The sequence below is a fragment of the Scyliorhinus torazame genome, chromosome 2 (genome assembly GCF_047496885.1).
Source record: "Scyliorhinus torazame isolate Kashiwa2021f chromosome 2, sScyTor2.1, whole genome shotgun sequence".
Taxonomy (NCBI): Eukaryota; Metazoa; Chordata; class Chondrichthyes; order Carcharhiniformes; family Scyliorhinidae; genus Scyliorhinus; species Scyliorhinus torazame.
Genome location: NC_092708.1, coordinates 329,087,715 through 329,107,193, shown reverse-complemented (window position 1 = coordinate 329,107,193; position 19,479 = coordinate 329,087,715). Strand labels below are relative to the sequence as shown.

Below are 19,479 nucleotides of genomic sequence, written 5' to 3'. Positions count from 1 at the left end.
TGTGAAGCATCAGTAATAGAATCATAGAGTCCCTACAGTGATGAAGGAGGCAATTTGGTCTATCGAATCAGCACCGACCCTCTGAAAGAGCACCCTACCAAGGCCCACTCCCCCACCGCAACCCCGCACACTGATCATGGCCAATCCACCAAACCTGCACATTTTTGGACACTAAAAGGCAATTTTAGCATGGCCAATCTACCTCACCTGCATAACTTTGGGACTGTGGGAGGAAACCGGAGCACCCGGAGGAAACCCATGCAGACACCGGGCGAACGTGCAAACTCCACACAGACAGCCATCCAAGGCCGGAATTGAACCCGGGCCTCTGGCGTTGTGAGGCAACAGTGCTAACCATTGTGTCACCATGCTGAACCAGTGGGTAGCACATGGACGTGCCAAGAGGAATAATGAAACCGACCCATCAAAATAAGCATTGGCAAGGTCAGTGACAAAGGGGTTTCTCTGGAGATGTGAAAGTTATGAGAAATGCGACATGTTCCAAAGAGGTAAACGGATCAGAAGCAGAGAATTGCTGAGAGTTGTGGCCGGGGATTAGAACACAAGTACTCAAAAAAGGTTTACCAGGATGTTGCCTGGTATGAAGGGTATTAGCTATGAGGAGAGATTGAATAAACTGGGATTGTTCTCCCTAGGAGGCTGAGGGACGACCTGATAGAAGTTTATAAAATTATTAGGAGTATAGATAGGGTGAACAGTCAAAGGTTTTTTCCCAGGGCGGAAATGACAATTACAAGGGGGCACAAGTTCAAGGTGAGGGGGGATAGGTTCAGTGGCGATGTGCGGGAGCAGTTTTTTACACAGAGGGTGGTGGTGGCCTGGAATGCACTGCCAAGTGAGGTAGTTGAGGCAGATACGTTAGCGACCTTTAAGACTTATCCGGATAGTCACATGAACAGACGGGGTATAGAAGGATACAGGCAGTTAGTCTACATAAGACACGTGATGGACGCAGGCTTGGAGGGCCGAAGGGCCTGTTCCTGTGCTGTATTGTTCTTTGTTCTTTATTCTTTGTTAAATAGGGAATGGTCCACTGAGATCAGCTAAAGTAAGGGATGAGAATGAAAGCTGGTATTTCCAAACGGCAACATTGCCTTCAACAAAGGCAACATGATGACTCTACCCCTTAGTTCCTTCCTTAAGTGGATCCAGTCATTTTTCAGTGGACATCAGTAGGAGGATGATTTCAGAGTTCCGATGAATCTGCTCCCCTGACCAGACTTTGCATTTCAATTGTCTCTTTGGTTTGCCCAAGACTGGTAAATGTTTGGAGGCTGATTCATTTGATTTGGAACTTAATACGGTTCTATGGTAAGAAATAGAAGTAGTCTGAAGAATACATAGCAGGGAGAAAGTGAAGATGAACATGTCGGTAAATCAGTGTCACATCACTTTAGTTCAGTGGTAACGTTCCACTTTCTGGGTAAGAAGGATTGCATTTGAACCAGAACATCAATCATATCGTCTGGGTTAACACTCCAGTGCAGTCCTGAGGGAATGTAATATTGTGTGAAGTTCTACCTTTCAGATGAGATGTGAGTATGAGGCCCTTTCCATCTATTCAGGTGGGTCTTAAAGAATTCAAGAGCAGAAGTTTTTCCATTTAACCAGGCCAAAAAACACACACATTAAGTTTGTGGTACTGCTGGTGCAGAATAGTACATGTCAATGTAATAATCACTGGGCTTAAAAAGTAATTAATTGTTTGAAGTACCTTGAGACATTTCAACAATGTGGTAACATGCTAGAATAAATACAGATATTTCTTAAGACAAACCAATCATAAAATCTTCTGTTCCTTTTCAAGTGCAGGTTAAATCAGGAATTCTATAAAGAAACAGCATATATTTCTCTACTAAGCAGTAAAATGGAAAGTAATTACATTGATATTATAGTTCACTAAAGTGCAGGTCAGGACAGACAAGTTAACATTTGGATGTGGACCTTCCTGTTTTGGGAAAGGGTTTGCCATTGAAATGTTTTTTAAAAAAATTTAGAGTACCCAATTCTTTCCAATTAAGGAGCAATTTAGAGTGGCCAATCCACCTACCCTATAACCTACCTTTGGGTTGTGGGGATGAGACCCACGTAGACATGGGAAGAATGCAAATTCCAGAGAGAGGGACAGTGAACCAGGGCTGGGATTGAACCCCGGTCCTCAGCGCCGTGAGGCAGAAGTGCTAACCACTGTGCCGCCCCTGCACTTTAAATGTTAACTCCTCTGTTCTCTGCACAGTTTCTGACTGACTCACTGGTCGGAATTTAATGTTGGCAACGGGGTTTTGCCTGCTAATCAGAGAATCGTCAGGAAGCCTGTGGTGACTCCGCTGGAGAAACCCACTGGAATTAAGACCATGTCAGGCTCTTAACTGGCCGATGTTAGGCCTTCCCAGGGACCTAGGACCCTGGATGGATGGGTTTGTTTATTGTCACGTGTACCGAGGTACAGTGAAAAGTATTTTTCTACGAGCAGCTCAACAGATCATTAAGTACATGGGAAGAAAAGGGAATAAAAGAAAATACATAATAGGGCAACACAAGGTATACAATGTAACTACATAAGCAGCGGCATCGGATGACGCATACAGGGTGTAGTGTTAATGAGGTTAGTCCTTTGTCTGATGGCAAAGATGCCATACCCCAAGAACTGTCAGCCAATAAAAGTCAGCACTCCACCAGAAGCAGTTTCAGCTGTCAGTAATGCATCCACTCGAGCCTTTGAATTATCAAGTGACCCAGGCCACAGGCGAGTGAGGGCACAATCAGGGTCGTAAGGAATGGGTCTTTGGCTATGGGAGGAAGAGGTTTAGAAGAAAGAGCGGGGGGGAGGGTTGCCTCTCAGCAGCATATTCTTGATGACATGTCTCGATTAGGCAATGCGGTTTTAAATGAGGGACTTCCCCTGGCTTGTGTTTGAATTTTGAGCTTCTCTCGTGGTGACTATTGGTATTCAATCAGCAAAAACAAGCTGAGGCTTAAATGTGTGTTAATTGGCCACTTCAGGGCCTCAATCAGCATCCACAAGCCTTCCCAACCAGGAGGTTAATTGGGAGGGGGTAGGAAGGCAGTGGTGTCTCCCCACCCAACAATCTCCTGCCAGATTAAATAGCTGCCCACCTCCAAACCCACTGCTAGAATGTGGGGCATTAAATTGCACCCACTCTGTTTCTACCATTTCCTGTTTTTGTTTCAGATTTTGAGCCATCTACATTACTTTATTCTTTTATAGTAGGAAGTTAGGGCCAGAATTTCCTGTTAGAGGTAGGAATCGCGCGGGGGGCCTGCGTCTGTTTTCAGAAAGCCTTGGCTCGGTGCTTCTGAGGCAGACAGCGGCTTACCTATATAATGTTGAATCTCTGACCACTTTAACCCCCCTAAACCACTCAGGATCAACTTTGTGAACAGAACTCACAAGCAGTCATGGGTGCAAGATGTTGAATAGTCCATAAAACTCACTGAGTAAAGAAGCAGATATTAATGTTGAATTTGTGGTGCAATGAAATGCATGAACTCAGCTGTCCCCAATTGGGGAAGGATTAGGAAGGAATTGCTGTAAGAGTATATAAATCAGTTCACGCATTAATCTCTGGAAGGAACTGGGAGAGTCTGTGACTTTTCTTAGCTGCCTTGGAAATAAACCAATTTTAAGGCTAGCTTTAGACTCTTCCCTCCTCAACATACAATTATTGGAATTAACATGTTGGCAGAGGATGAAATACAAGCTTTGGTGATTGGTTGCTGAAAGAAGAAGTTATTTTGCCTCTAGCCTCTCTGAGGAAAAACGAAGAAGCATGCTGCTGATGACAAGCTCAGTTACAGAGTGGAGAAGGATGTTGCAAAATCTCAGGCTTTGACTGTCCACTGATATTTTTTGGAGGCAAAACCCTAACAGCAATGGAAAAATGAAGTTGAAATGTTGACACAAGGTACTTTGTTACCCCAAAAGAAGCACAGTATGGCTTTAGCTTTGTCATTACCAGTAGAAAGTAAGATTAGAAGTAAAATACTTTCAGAATTGGATGTGGATGACTTGGGCACCGAAGAGGGATTAGCTCTTCTGTTACAGTTTATGGAAATGTTTTCCAAAAAGAATGATTTGTTGGAAGCTTATGAAGCATGCTCAATCTTTGATAGATTTGAGAAAACAGATCATCAGTACATGGAAGAATATATTATAGACTTTGATAAGTGGCATAAAGGACTGGAAAAGTAAGCCTTAAAATCCCGGAGTCTAGGGCAGCACGCTGGTGCAGTGGTTAGCACTGCCGCCTCACGGCAGTGACGTCCCAGGTTCGATCCCGGCTCTGGGTCACTGTCCATGTGGAGTTTGCATATTCTCCCCGTGTTTATGTGGGTTTCACCCCCACAACCCAAAGATGTGGAGGCTAGGTGGATTGGCCATGCTAAATTGCCCCTTAATTGGAAAAATTAATTGAGCAATCTAAATTTTTATTTTTTTTAAATCCCGCAGTCTGTGACCGCGATATTGGCGACCCCGTTGATGGTGGGCGCAAGTACCATAATGGTCGCGGAATTTCACGAGCGGCCAAAAACTGGATTTGCGCCAGCGAGATCTCAGTTTGAGATCTTCCCCACCCCCTGCCAGTGTCGTTATGAGCGTGAACCTGATTTCAATATATTAACATCTACTTACCAGCCTTGATGCCCTAACGCCGCCCACGATGTATCTTCCCACCCAGTCGGTGTAACATCACGCCGCCTTAAAACACTTCTGGGTTTCGAAAATGAAAACCAGTTGTGATGACCACGCTGGGGGTGCGGAGGCAAGATAGCCCCTGGGTGGTAAGGGACATGGCTGTGGGTTGGCACTGCCAGGGTGGGCCCTCTGTGGAGCCCCATTGGAGGGGGGTTCCCCTTTTGTGTGGTGGGGCGTGGGTGGAGAGCCCCGATGCCTGTGAGGAGAGGAGGGGGGGGAAGAACCCCGATGCCATGGGGGAAGGGGGTCATTTATTTAAGTTGGAGATCTTTAAATGGTTCACCCTGATCCCAGGATTCCTGGCCTAAGCCAAAACTCTTTGCATTTTTGGGAAGATTCTGCCCTGTATTTGTATTTAAGGTACTAGATTGTGCACCATTTCTCAAATTACAAAACATACAAACAAATATCTTCAACAAACACCAACCCCAAATCTCCCCCCTCACAACCTTCCAATTCACCGCTGCCCCAACAGCGACCAATTCTCTGAAATACAATATAAACCGCTGCCATCTCCGGTAGAACCCATTAATCAACCCCCTTGCAGTGTATTTGACCGTCTCGAGGTGCAAAAACACCACCAAATGCCCTAGCCACGCCGAGACACTCGGTAGTGTCCCCAGCCTCCAACCCAGCAGGATACACCTCCGTATTCCGATGAGGCGAAGGCCAGGCCATCCACACCCGCCTGAAGCTCTGGCACATCTAAAACCCAAAAAACTGCCACCAGGGGGCAGGGCTCTAATTTATATTTAGGATCGCCGACATGGTGTCAAAAAAGGATCTCCAGAAAACCACCAGCTTAAAACAGGACTGAAACATGTGCGTGTGGTGAGTGGGCCCCCTTGAGCAGCACTCACACTTCTTCTCCACCCCCTCAAAAATAGGACTCATCCTAGCCTTAATGAGATGCGCTCAAAACACTACCTTTAGCTGGATAAAGCACGGTCTCACACACGATATAGCATTCACCCTCCGCAGCGCCTCACTCCACAACCCCTCCTCCAGTGTTGGCCTCCACCCATTTAGCTTTCGGTCAGTTGGGTCCATTGTCGATGTTTAGGGATTCTCTGGCATGGGGCTCCCTCCCAGAAACACTGGGGCAGGCGTCCATCTTGCTGCTCCAGAAGAAGGACCCCACAGAGTGTGGGTCGGAAAGTCCCACAATGTAGATGCCAAGGTATTGGCATTAAGGTTGGACCCTTTCCTCCTGGAAGTAATAGGGGAGGACCAGACGGGATATGTGAAGCGGTGGAGGTTGTCGTCAAATGGTGCTTACCCCTGCGCCCAGGCCAGTACTGGAAATAATTGTATCATTGGAAACGGAGTATGTTTTTGCGGTGTGGGAGAAGTTTTAGTTTGGTCCTGGGTTTGTGTCATGGCGCAGTTGCTGTATGCAGCTCCGTTTGCTGGTGTTTGTACCAACACCATGAGCTCCTGGTCCTTTCGGTTGTGTCAGAGTACGAGGCAGTGCTGTCCAATGTCTCCCTTGTTCTTTGCATTGGCATTTGAGCCGTTGAGAGCCTCAAATGAGTGGAGTGGGATCATTAGAGGTTGAACATAAGGGGCAGATAGCCAGCTATTCACGCTTGCGGGATATTCCAAACCCACCGAGGGCGCACCCCCACCTCAGGTTTTACGGCGACAGGGGGTGTATTCAACAGCCAATCCCATTGACAACGGCAGGACCAGAATATCCCGCCTGCGGGCCACCTCTGCCGCCGAAACACATACGGCGGGTTGCTCAGAAAATCCCGCCCAGAGTGTCATTATATGCTGATGATTTGCTGCTGTACATTAGGGACCCAGGGTATAGGGAATATTATGGGTATTTTGGTGCCTTCTCTGGTTATAATTTGAACATAATAAAGAGTGAATATTTTGTGGTTAGTGCATCAGGGCGGAGAGCCAGATTGGGGGGGGGCTTGCCGTTTTGGTTGGAAAGAACTACTTTTTGATACCTCGGGATGGCCTTGTGCATGAATTGCAGAAAACTAGTATGCAGATACAGTAGATCATAGATCATAGAAATTACAGTGCAGAAGGCAAATGGAAATTTGGTCTTTATAGCTAAAGGAATAGAGTATAAAAGTAGGAATGTGTTGCTGTAACTGTACAAGGCATTGGTGAGATTGGACCTGGAGTACTGTGTACAATTTTGGTCACCATACTTGAGGAGGGATGTAGTTGCATTGGAGGCAGTTCAGAGGAGGTTCACTAGATTGATTCCAGAGATCAGGAGTTTGTCTCATGAAGAGAGATTGAGCAATTTAGGCCTGTACTCTCTCGAGTTTAGAAGAATGAGAGGAGATCTAATATAAGATATATATGATAAAGGGTATTGACAAAGTAGACATAGAGCGGATGTTTCCTCTTGTAGGGCACTCTAGAACGAGAGGTCATAGATTTAGGATAAGGGGTAGCAGATTTAAAACAGATGAGGAGGAATTACTTCTCTCAACGGATCATGAATCTATGGAATTCATCTGTGGCTGTTGGGACATTGAGTAAATATAAGGAGGAGGTAGACCGATTTTTAATTAGTAATGGATTTAAGGATTATGGAGAATGGACAGGAAAGTGGAGTTGAGGCCGAGATGAGATCAGGCTCGAGGGGCTGAATTACCTAATCGAAAAATGAAATGAAAATTGTTTATTGTCACAGGTAGTCTTCAAATTAAGTTACTGTGAAAAGCCCCTAGTTGCCACATTCCGGCGCCTGTCCGGGGAGGCTGGTACGGGAATTGAACCGTGCTGCTGGCTTGCCTTGGTCTGCTTTAAAAGCCAGCTATTTAGCCCTGTGCTAAACCAGCCCCATATCCCAGCCCCATAATCCTGCTCCAAGTTCTAATGTTCTCATTACACAATGAATTGTCTGCCGCAAAAGAATTGTGTTCTTGAAATAATGCATGAGAAAGATAATTCCAAGGCTGAAAATGATTTAAGGTGACTGCCATGAAGGAATTGTATTTGTCACTGGGAGTTTGAATCTGCTGATGAGTATTCTGAGGGCTGATTCATTCGACTGCGCAGTTTTATACAGCAGTTGCACTTCCACAGTGTGTGGGGTGGACTGGCTTAACTGCTATCTGGAATCTCGATGAGGCAGATCGGCAGAAGGTTAAGGAGTATGGAAGCTCTACTTGCTTCAAGTTTGGGGATGATAACACTCGAACATCTTCTAATAGAGTAGGATAGTTGGGGTCAGTCTCTTCATCTCTACTGATGTGGTCTTTAGTGCGATTCCTCTAATGTTAAGCAGACCATTGATGAAAAAAGCACAGATGAAGCTAGACATGGAGAATGACAGAGCGATTGTGTTCGGGAAAACTGTGGATCTACTTTTCACCCAGTTAGTCCATTACTTTAAAAAAAAATGTTTTCATTGGGTTTTTGGTATATATAACACAAAATATATACACACATAACAATAGGAATTTTGCAAGGAGGGGGCACCCAACGTTATTTACATTGCAGTCGGTTTTTGCTATTTACATGGGTTTATTTCCTCGTTTCTTCTTTTCGCTCTTTTGCTTTTTTTCTCCCCTTGCCGCATTTGCTGTGACCCTTGCGGCCCCTTGTGTCTCCTTTTTCGCGTGTGTTCCCCTCTCTTTTCTTCCCCCCCCCTCCCCCTTGCGGCCCCTGGCTCTCCTGCTGGGTTTGATTGTGCTTTCTTATTTCCCCGGAGCCCCCCCCCCCTTTCCTTTTGTGTCTTTGCTACTTTCTCTTTATCCCTGGCTCCCTAGTTGCTGGCCACAAACAGATCCTGGAACGGCCGGGTGAATGGCACCCATGTTCTGTGGAAGCCTTTTCCGACCCACAAATGGCGAATTTGATTTTCTTTATTATGGGCAGCATGGTAGCCTTGTGGATAGCACAATTGCTTCACAGCTCCAGGGTCCCAGGTGTGATTTCGGCTTGGGTCACTGTCTGTGCGGAGTCTGCACATCCTCCCCGTGTGTGCGTGGGTTTCCTCCGGGTGCTCCGATTTCCTCCCACAGTCCAAAGATGTGCAGGTTAGGTGGATTGGCCATGATTAATTGCCCTTAATGTCCAAAATTGCCCTTAGTGTTGGGTGGGGCTACTGGGTTATGGGGATAGGGTGGAGGTGTTGACCTTGGGTAGGGTGCTCTTTCCAAGAGCCGGTGCAGACTCGATGGGCCGAATGGCCTCCTTCTGCACTGTAAATTCTATGATAATCTATTTGGAGAAATTCTGATAGGTCGGACAGCCAGTCTGCAACTTTAGGCGGTGCTGCTGACCGCCAGCTGAGCAGGATTCACCCAGGCGATGAATCCTGTTCCGAGCCTGAACCGCTCCAGTACCTCTATGAGGTATTTCCATTTGACTCTGTCAAAGGCCTTTTCTGTGTCCAGGGAGACGATCACCCCCAGTGTTCTTTCCCCGGCTGGGGTCATGATCACGTTCAGCAGCCGCCTGATATTCGATGTTAGCTGTCTACCTTTGACAAAGCCCGTTTGGTCTTCTGCGACCACCTCTGGTACACAGTCCCCAGTCTTTTGGTTATGATCTTGGCCAATACTTTGGCGCAGTCAGACCATTACTGCCTGCCATTCAGGAAGCCAGATATTTCTTTTTTATAAAAATGTTTCCAATTAAGGGGCAATTTAGCGTGGCCAATCACCTACCCTGCACATCTTTGGGTTGTGGAGGTGAGAACCATGCAACATGGCGAGAATGTGCAAACTTCACACAGACAGTGACCCGGGGCCAGGATCGAACCCGGGCCCTTGGCGCTGCGAGACAGTATGCCATCCACTGTGCCACCGTGCTGCCCACTGGAAGCCATATATTTCTTATCAAAGCGTTCAAGCAGTCTTGTTAACATCTGGGGATAAAGGTTTGGTGGATAAAAAGATTATTTGTAAGTTGCACAGATAATTTGCAGATCCAGCACCACAAAAACCGAAAGCTCTACTGTGGGATGGTGGAGTGGGTGAGAAAGAATATTGAGCAAGTCATGGCTTAATTGCCATTTGTGTTAAATATCGAAGGGAACCACCACATCCTGTTGTGAGATTGCCACTGGCAAGGGAATTTAATGATGTGGTGGCAATGGACTTAAAAGCATGAGACAAGGATCAGAGTTTATTTTGCTACACTTTGTAGATATGGTGAACAAATTTAGTCTATTTACGGTACATGATGAGGACAAAAAGACTATTGTTGATAAGGTTATGGAGAAATAGGTGGATTAGGAACACCAACAAAACTGTTGATGGATGATGGAGGGCGCTTTGCAAATGAGGATATTTGTGAAAATTTGAATATCATAGTTTTGCATACCTTAGCTGAGAGCCTGTTCAGCAATGGTTTACTGAGGAATCATACAGTGATAGATCACATGTTGCATAAAATACTGGCTGAACAACTGGATTGCAAACATCATTGGGAAAGGACCGTGCATGCAGAGAATTCTTTACATCATAACCATGTGCATCATATACTCATATATTTTGTGAGGCAGAGCCTGAGGGTCAACAAATGATGGACCTGGAGTTGTTTAGCAGTAGAAAATCAGGTTGGGAGGGCAGCACTTTGGTGCAGTGGTTAGCACTGCTGCCTCATGGCGCTGAGGATCCGGTTTCGATCCCAGCCCTGGGTCATTGTCTGTGTGGAGTTTGCTCATTCTCCCCATGTCTGTGTGGATCTCACCCCCACAACCCAAAGAAATGTGCAGAGGAGGTGGATTGGGCATGCTAAATTGCCCCTTAATTGGAAATAAAATAATTGGGTACTCCAAATGTACAAAAAAAAAATCTGATTGTGAGAAACAGGAAGGTGCTATTTTGTCTGGAGGTCAACTGCCCGAAGTGAGTTCCCGAATATCCCCTCGTTAGAAAAATTGGTTAACTGGAGGGATGCAACAATAGTGGAATAGGCAGGAAAAGCTACTGGAAAACATAAGGATAGGCTGAAAGTCCAGGATGATAGATAAGCAGTGAAGGCTATTGACTGTGAAAACGGAGTACGAGAATGGAAAATAAAGAAGCCTACCCTAATTTGCAGTGATGGGTCAGGTGGTGAATCCCGGATAAGAAAACATTTCTACGGATGATAGGGCCTCTGATAGGGTAAGCAGGGGATTTAACAGGAGGAGCCAAGAAAGTCTTAAACAGGCAAGTAGGGGTTACAGCCTGACAGACGACAGAGTAGCATGGAGAAGGCTGAATCATTATAACAAACTAGAAGAAAATCTGACAGGGTGGAAGAGGGGGGAACCCTCACAACTTTTAAGAAGCATTTAGATTAGCAGTTGAAATGCCATAGCATAAAAGGATTTGTCCAAGGGTTGGAAAATTAGATTAGAATAGATAGGTGCTTGATGGCTGGTGCAGACACATTGGACCGAAGTGCCCCTTTGTACTTTAAAGCTCTATGACTCTAAGTTTCGGCCCCGTTGCTGGTTTGAGGGCATTTCTTCTGGTACTTTCTCTTTCCGGGTGAGGGTGGGGGGGTTTCTGTTTGTTTAGTGACCGATTATCTGGTCAAAAGTACCTAGGTTAGAGTCTCCATGGGGAGAGCCACCTTTCATGCGACTGCTCAGCACATCCCAGTCACCAGAAGTCTTCCAATTCAAGTCACCCGAGCACAATACAGAATTGGCAGCTGCTGCTTTTCAGGCAGTTCATGAACAAAGGCTGAACAGTAGTTGTAAAATGTCAAAATTGCTAATATTTTGTACTTTCTGAGAATTAATCATTGTTTTACATAGTTTAATGGTTTCATATATAGTTTAAATTAATATGCGTCTTTGTTACACAGCACATTGTTTATCATAACAGCCATAAGGGAATAAATTGACTTTTAGCTCACAATTAAATTAGATTTGTTCCTCTTTGAAATTAATAATATAATTATTTTCACTTGCTCCGAACAATGAATTGAGTCAAGACCTGAATGCAGATGTGCATATTTAACCTAAAATACTTAATGCCATATTTTAGAACTGGTTTTACAATGAATGATAAAATGGTTCTTGAACTATGCTGGGTAATTCACAGATTGCGCATGATGAATTATTTATACCTTCCATGTTTGTATTACTTCCCATTATGACCTACAACTAAACTTACACACAGGTTAGCTTCAAAAATACTCTGAAGGCGAACATACTACTGCAATTGTTTATTATGGTTCAAAAGAGGTTGTTCAAAATCAGAATTCAGTTAATAGCTGTAGATAAGTGATCAAAAAGCAAAATGTTTAGATCAGTTTATCTCCATTTCCTAGTGAGTCCATGAAGGTTTTAGTTTGACATAAGAAGTAATCATTACTAAAATATAAGCTGTTGCTATGTATATATACAATCAATGGTCCAATACAACAGTGTTCATCTTTGGGCAGTTAAATTGCTTGCAACTGAAAGCCACCATATTTTGTCCACAGAGGTTTGGACACTTCAACATTACTATTACAGCTCAAAATTATATCTGATGAATTTCTATACTGTGCCAAAATTGATGGGATGCATATTATGGACTGCTGCTATTCATTCTAAAAGCAGGAATTGGTGAGCAGGTGCCGAATATTTTCTCAGAAAGGGAAGAAATGGAATATACAATTGGGAAACAGACAACCATTTCTTTTTAGTTCTTCCAATTAAGGGGCAATTTAGCACGGCCAGTCCACCTACCCTGCACATCTTTTGGGTTTGTGTGGGTGAGACACGAGGGGAATGTGCCAAGTCCACACGGAAGTGACCCGGGGCTGGGATCGAATCCTGGTCCTTGGCGCAGTGAGGCAGCAGTGCTAACCACTGCGCCATTATGCCGCCTTGTTTCATATTACCCTAATTTCCCCTTGCTCAAATAAAGCAGGATTAATAAGTTAGTCTCCTCCAAAGGAGTGATGCACTTGTGATTTGTTTAAAAAAAAAGTAAATTATTACAAACATGCATCAAAACAGGTTACAGCAAATAAACATCCCGGGAAACATACTTCCCAACAATCAACTAAACAGTCTGTACATATTTTCCCCCTTTTTCACCCTCTCCCCACCTCCTTGCGACGAACAGCTCCTCAAACACGGTCACAAACATCCCCCACCTTTTCTCAAACCCCCCCTGCTGAGCCCCTTAACCCATACTTTATCTTCTCTAACCGCAGGAAGTCAGACAGATGACCCAACCAAGCTGCTATCCATGGTGGCGATGTCGACTGCCACTCCAGGCACTTGTGATTTGTTAGCTGCACTGGAGTTCAGCTGCCCCCCTCCCACCCCCACCTAATACCCTCGCAGGACACGCCGGCCCGATTGAGGCATGCAGAAGATGTCAGCGTGGCACCATGGCAGTGCCAGACTGGCACCATGGCAGTGCCAGACTGGCACCATGGCAGTGCCAGACTGGCACAAGCAGTGCCAGGGTACCACCCTGCCCAAAAGGAATGCAGCTGAGGGCATCTGATTCCTTGGGAGACCCCCAGAAGTGCCGTTCCATCTGGTCCCCGTTTGTGGGGAGCAGTGCTGAACAGCGCTCGCCCAAGTCTCCGAGGTGACGAGGATGAATCCCAATGCCTCAGGTACCTCGGAAATCTGCACTTAGGAGTGAGACTTACTGTCTTGCTCTAATATGCAGATTTGCCAAAAAGTGATCGCGTTGGATCTCGCGAGGCATTGTGAGCTGGGTAGATCCCGGGAGCGGCGCCATGTGGTTGGTAGATCAAGCCCAAAGTGTTCTTGAGAAACCCCAAGTTAAAGGGCTATATGAACTGTAACCTAGAAGTGCCCAGTCTGAAGGCCAAAATGTATGTCAGAAAGTGATAGTGCATCATTTTTCAATCTGCTGAATGATGCAAAATAAGAACATCAGAAATAGGAGCAGGTATTTTGGTCTCTTGAACTTGCTCTGCCATTTGATAAGATCATAACTGATCTGATTGTGGCCTCAACTCCACTTTCCTTTGTTGATTATCCTTTTTATCTACGGTGTACGTACTGTGTACGTCCCCTTGGCCTTACATGTGTCAATCAATCAATCAACATTCCATTTGTCTTCCTAATTATATGTTTTACCTGCATACTATAGTTTGCAATTCACGTAGGAGGATATCCGAATCCTATGTACTGCAGCATTCAGCAGTCTCTCTCCATTTAAATAACATTCCACTTTTCTATTCTTCCTACTATAGTGGATAACCTCACATTTTTCCACATGATACTCAATCTACCAAATTTTAGCCCACTCACATAACCATTTATAGCCCTTTGCATATCTTTTGTGGTCCTTCCCACAACTAATTTTCCCATCTATCTTTGTATTGTAAGCAAATTTGGCTATTCAAGGGATCTAACATTGCAGGGGGGGTGGGGGAGGGGGAAGCATTTGCTTCCAGCCAGCTTCACCTGTTGCCGGTACCGGCTCAACACGGCCCCAGGCCGCCCACTTTCCCCTCCAGGGCTACATCAGTGATGGCTGGTGAAGGCCCCACGTTGGCACAGCTGGCCTCTGATTTGCCTGCAGCTCTCGGGGGTGGGATGTCTGCCCAACTGCGGAATTAATCAGACGAAGACCAGTCCTGCCCATTTATATGCCTGATTGGAATGTAATAGCATTGGGCCTCCCAGAGAAAAGTGATACGGGGCTTTCTCTGGATCTCCAACCAGCGGAGGATACCCCACCGCCCACATTAAATCCCAGCCATTATGTCCACCTATGGTGTTTCTGAACAAACAAAATATGGATCTTCATTGAAAAATGTGCAAAGGTTTGTTACTCAGAATTGTAATTACAGATTACCTAAATATTTTTATACAGAAAATATATGTGTTTGCAAAGATTTGTTAATAATCATCATGGGGGGCAGCACGGTGGCGCAGTGGTTAGCACTGCTGCCTCACGATGCCGAGGTCCTAGGTTCGATCCCGGCTCTGGGTCACTGTCCGTGTGGAGTTTGCACATTCTCCCCGTGGTTGCATGAGTTTCGAACCCACAACCCAAAGATGTGCAGGGTAGGTGGGCTGGCCATGCTGAATTGCCCCTTAATTGGAAAAAAGTTAATTGGGTACTAAACAAATAAAAACAATAATCATTATGGAAAGTATTTTATAATCCCGTGTGGGCTATATGCAGCTGGGTGGGGCCCATGACATTCCGTGCATACTTTTCCTGCTCCTACTTGCTGCCTCTGAACAGGCTGCAATTTAACGAGCGGTGGGCATGGCCTCGGGAGGCCTAGCGGCCCTTGTGACAATTGAGGCCTTTAAATAGCCTCTTAAGGTAAACCTGCTTGGGTATCAGGTGGGAAAGGTGGGCTGCTGCCTCCTTCACGGGATCTCTTTTCCTATTGGAGGACCCCGCCCTGTCCCCAGAAGCTACCTTCCACCCAGCCTATGTATTCCAACCTCTAATCCCCAGAGTGCCTCCCCCCCATAACCTTCTGAGGTGGGTCCTCCTCCCCAGATGGAGGTGTGGGTGGCAGAAGGATTGCCTCAAGTCACTTAACACTCTGGCTGCGGGGCAGTCCACTGATGTGTGGGAGGTTTTAGTGGAGACCCTTTTTCGTGGCAGGGCAGAAAACCCTGCCATTCTTAAAATCCTGCATGTCCCTGTTTGCAGCATACATTTCCACAGATACAGAAGAACAAGAGTTTACATTTTAAACAAATTAAATGCTAAATGAGATTTATATAAGATGACCATTTGGAATGAATATTTTGAAGTATACACCTGACATAAATACTTTTCCAAGTTTAATGGTGACTGTTTTGAGGTATAGCACTCGTATTAAACAGAGTGAACTGCTTTATTATTTTTTCAAAACTTTGTTTGTAGGAGGATTTTCAGAGGGTAGCTTCAGTTGGACATCAGAAGATGAAGCTGTGCAGCAGGCTAGACCAGTTCAGATTCTTGTTGTTAATGATGACCATACTTTTGAACTGGATGAAGTGGCTCTGAACAAAATCCTCCTCTCAGAAGAAGTTAGAGATCGAGAAGTGGTAGCCTTATCAGTTGCTGGTGCCTTCAGAAAAGGAAAATCGTTCCTTATGGATTTCATGCTGAGATACATGTACAGTCAGGTAAAGTAAGAATAACATATCTACACATCAACCGCTGTCATTTTTAATATGCAAGACATTCTTTCAAAATTGATTATTAAGCCCTTCGGTAGCTCTCGGGTTGGTTTTGGATTCTCTGCATGTGAAAGTTCTGAACACTCCTAGGGAGCCTTCTGAGGAATTGAGGTGCAGGAACATTTGGTGTGTAGACTGTGTGGTAAGGGACTTTTAACATTTAAAGAGAAATCGGAACACCTCGGGTGGGATTCTCCCAGCCCTGGGCCGAGCCGGAGAATCCCCACGACTGGGCCACGCTGCGCCGACGCCGGCGTGGTTGGCGCGGCGCTGGTCGCGGGCCGCTCTATGTGGCTGGCCCGCCGATTCTCCGGCCCGGATGGGCCGAGTGGCCGTGAAAAAAAAAAACTGAGTCCCGCCGGCGCCGTCCACACCAGCTCGCAGCTGGGGAGAGGGGGGCTCCAACCCCGGGGGGCCACACTGATCGGAGGGCCGGCCTCTCTGTCCCCCGGCCTCATTTCCTACCTTTCCCAGCCCCTGTACTCCTGTGCCATGTTGCATTGGGGCCGGCGCGTTGAAAGAGGCCACTGCGCAGATCTCGCGGCGCCCAGTTTGTGCCGGGATCGGCAGCTGGAGTGGCGTTACTCCTGGCAGCGGCCCGTTCACGCCGTCGTAAAACGCAATGGCGTTTACGACGGCGTGGACACTCTGCCGGGGGATGGGAGAGTCCCACCCCTCATAATCCTATGCCACATGATTTCACTTTCCCCCCCATGTATTCCAGGCCCTTAGATTTACTTCTTACTCCTCCACCCCCCCCCCCCCCCCCCCTCCCCTCCCCGCAAGCCTTTTCCTTTATAAGGCACATTAAGCGTAAAGTTGCTTACTTTTATAGGGAACAGCCATAGGTATAAATTCCAGCTATTCTCAGAGGTGAAATTATCATTTGCCGTCTCTTGATTGTGGATACCCCAGTCCCTTGTCTCCAGTTACTGTTCCAATGCCTTCCAATACTGCATACCTCAGCTGATTTCTTTCATTTTCATAAAACTCTGTGGGGATCACTGGAGACCCTTCCACTCATTTCAAACTAGGCGATCCAGCTTTTGTTTCCTCAAAATTCAAACTGAAATTAAGCCTCACCTGCATTCCACATGGTTAACGATGAAGTTAGTTTTTTACTCCACTTACAGCATAGGCCTAGCTAGCTGTCGTTTGCTTTGCCTATCTTTTCTCAGTGAGCTCAAGGTCCAAATGCAACTAACACTATCTGTCAGTAAACACCCAGATAACTTGAAACTGGAGAACTTCCAGACGCTCTACGCCTCTCCACGACAACATAGCCTGCTCTGGAATGTCCTCACTGACCATTAGATTAATTATCCATCATTTATGTTTTCTTCTTTGACCTGATGACATGAATGGGTTTAACAATCTTCCAGGGTTCACTAAATCTCTCCTGTTGTGTTCTGTGATATGGCTGTTGTAATGAGATACACAGAACAGCTAATTCTTAACGAGAAAGATGATTTATTAACAAACACGTTGAAAGATAACTAACAAAAAACTATACAGACAATAACTACTAAATGAATTCAGTGAATTCTACTGGAACTACTGTAAGTGCGACTATCCTCTCCTACGTCCTATTACCAACTGGCAGGTGTCTCTGTTCACGCGATGGATGTCTGACACCACCTGTTGATTGAGGGTTGTGCGAATACTAGGTGCACAAATATACAACTATTTACATTTATGGTGGCACAATGGTTAGCGCTGCCTCACGCCGCTGAGGACCCGGGGTCGATCCCGGCCCCGGGTCACTGTCCATGTGGAGTTTGCACATTCTCCCCGTGTCTGTGTGGGTCTCATCCCCACAACCCAAAGATGTGCAGCGTAGGTGGATAGGACACACTAAATTGCTGCTTAATTGGGGAAAAAAATTGCGTGCTCTAAATTTATATTAAAATTGTTTTTTTAAAAACTATATACATTTATGTGTCCATGCATATCACCACAACTCCAAAAACATGTCTCTCAAATGCCATTACTGCAAGTATTGCAGATATTGGGCAAAATTCTCTGCCTCGTGCTACCGGTTGCGGAGTTCCGAATGAGGCAGAGAATTCAGCGTTTTGCTGATCTGTTTCCGATGCTCTGGCCCCCCCTACTGGCGTCGGGACAAGGTTTGCGCCCTACACCAGCGGGCCGGGCACAATATTCTCTGGGCCCGCATGATCCTCCAGTCCTCTGGGCTGGGAATTACGTGGGCGGAAATTAGTACTGGCCCTGATAAACGTGGCCCTGATGCGGTGAATCTCACGATGGACCAAGGGGATAACTCTTTAAGGGAGTTGCCCGAAACATCCATCTGAGGGCCAACCCCACCGCTCCCCACAATGCAAAACCTGCCCATCCCACCAGACCCCCCTCCCACCCACACACACCACAGACCCTCCCAGAAGTGAGACTCCTGTCTGGAGAGCCCCCCAGAAGAGAGCTCCCTGTCTGGAAGTTAGAGGCAGTAAAAAAAAAAAATCACTGCTTTAGCACTCACCTGGGCAATACACCTGCTGGCTCAGACACAAGAAGCAGCACCAGTCAACTCCTGGAAAGAGAAAACCAGTCAGCTGGGTTTAAACCCCTCAGATATTTGATCTGCAAGCCATTCATTCAATTCTCTTTGATATTGATTTTACTAGGCTGTGATTGACAGCTTCCACACACCCCATCAGATTTGGGGGCCATCAGATTTGGGTGGTCCTCCCCTCTGGGACCAGGGAACTACGGCCCTCCCTCCCCCACCCTGGCCTACCCCCAGACACTGAGACACTTTGTCCAATTTAGGGGCAATTTAGCGTGGCCATTGCACCTACCCTGCACATCTTTGGGCCGTGGGGGTGAGACCCACAGACACAGGGAGCCTCGGCACTGTGAAGCAGCAGTGTTAACCATTGCTCCACCGTGTCGCTCTATGACCGAGAAGTTGGTGGACTTCTTAACAAGTGAATTTAAGAAGCAGCGTCAAGCAGTCGCTGAGGATCTGGTGAAGACGATTGAGATGGCTGTGGCATCCTTGGACAGGATGGATCAGCGGATAGAGATATGGGGTTGGGGGGGGGGGGGGGGGAGCATCGAGGGACAATCAAGAAGGTGGAGGAGGTGTTTACTGATCATAGGGAAGGTAGTCTTGGTGTTACACTTGGTTGAGATGGGTTGGGTTGGGATTAATTTTTGTAATATTGAAACAGTTTGTTTGAATAGAAATATTGTTTATAAAGAGGATGGAATTTTCTAACATACTGCCACCCAATGCGGTACACTTTTTTCAATGTTCCACTAAGCCTTATAAGAATTTTGAAATAACCTTTGTTTCAAAGGGATGGAATTGCAAACATTTGCATTTCCTTTAAAGCAAGTGGAGTGTGGGAGGATGCACGGCAACTGTGCAAGTATGTAGAAAATAGAAGGACCAGAAGGAAGGTTTATCTATTCTCAGTATTTTATTCTTTAAATACAGTTTATTCTCTATACGCCATTAGGATCATTTACATGTAGGAAAGAAATTATTGAGCAAGCAGAGCTGGAATGTTATATTGTGAAAACAGGCAAGAGCGTGTGATCTTTCTCCACAACAGACTGCAGTTATTGTGGAGACTGTGATCACCCAGGACAGGGAATAGTTTATCCAAATTAAATATTTTTT

The 19,479-nt window shown here is 45.9% G+C and overlaps 1 protein-coding gene and 1 long non-coding RNA gene across 3 annotated transcripts in view; one reads left to right on the top strand and one right to left on the bottom strand.

The window, feature by feature from the left end:
• Positions 1 to 19,479, top strand: part of atl1 (atlastin GTPase 1) — a 105,043-nt gene that overhangs the window by 3,612 nt on the left and 81,952 nt on the right. For both annotated transcript variants that reach the window (XM_072489785.1, XM_072489784.1), the window contains one exon: positions 15,535 to 15,779. In XM_072489785.1, coding sequence (XP_072345886.1) covers positions 15,535 to 15,779 — 245 coding nt within the window. The remainder of the gene's footprint in view (positions 1 to 15,534; positions 15,780 to 19,479) is intronic.
• LOC140401382 (uncharacterized) lies at positions 15,551 to 16,868 on the bottom strand. Its single transcript, XR_011938097.1, has 2 exons — positions 16,661 to 16,868; positions 15,551 to 15,721 (listed from the first exon to the last, which is right to left on the bottom strand). It is a non-coding gene; the product is annotated as an uncharacterized lncRNA (long non-coding RNA).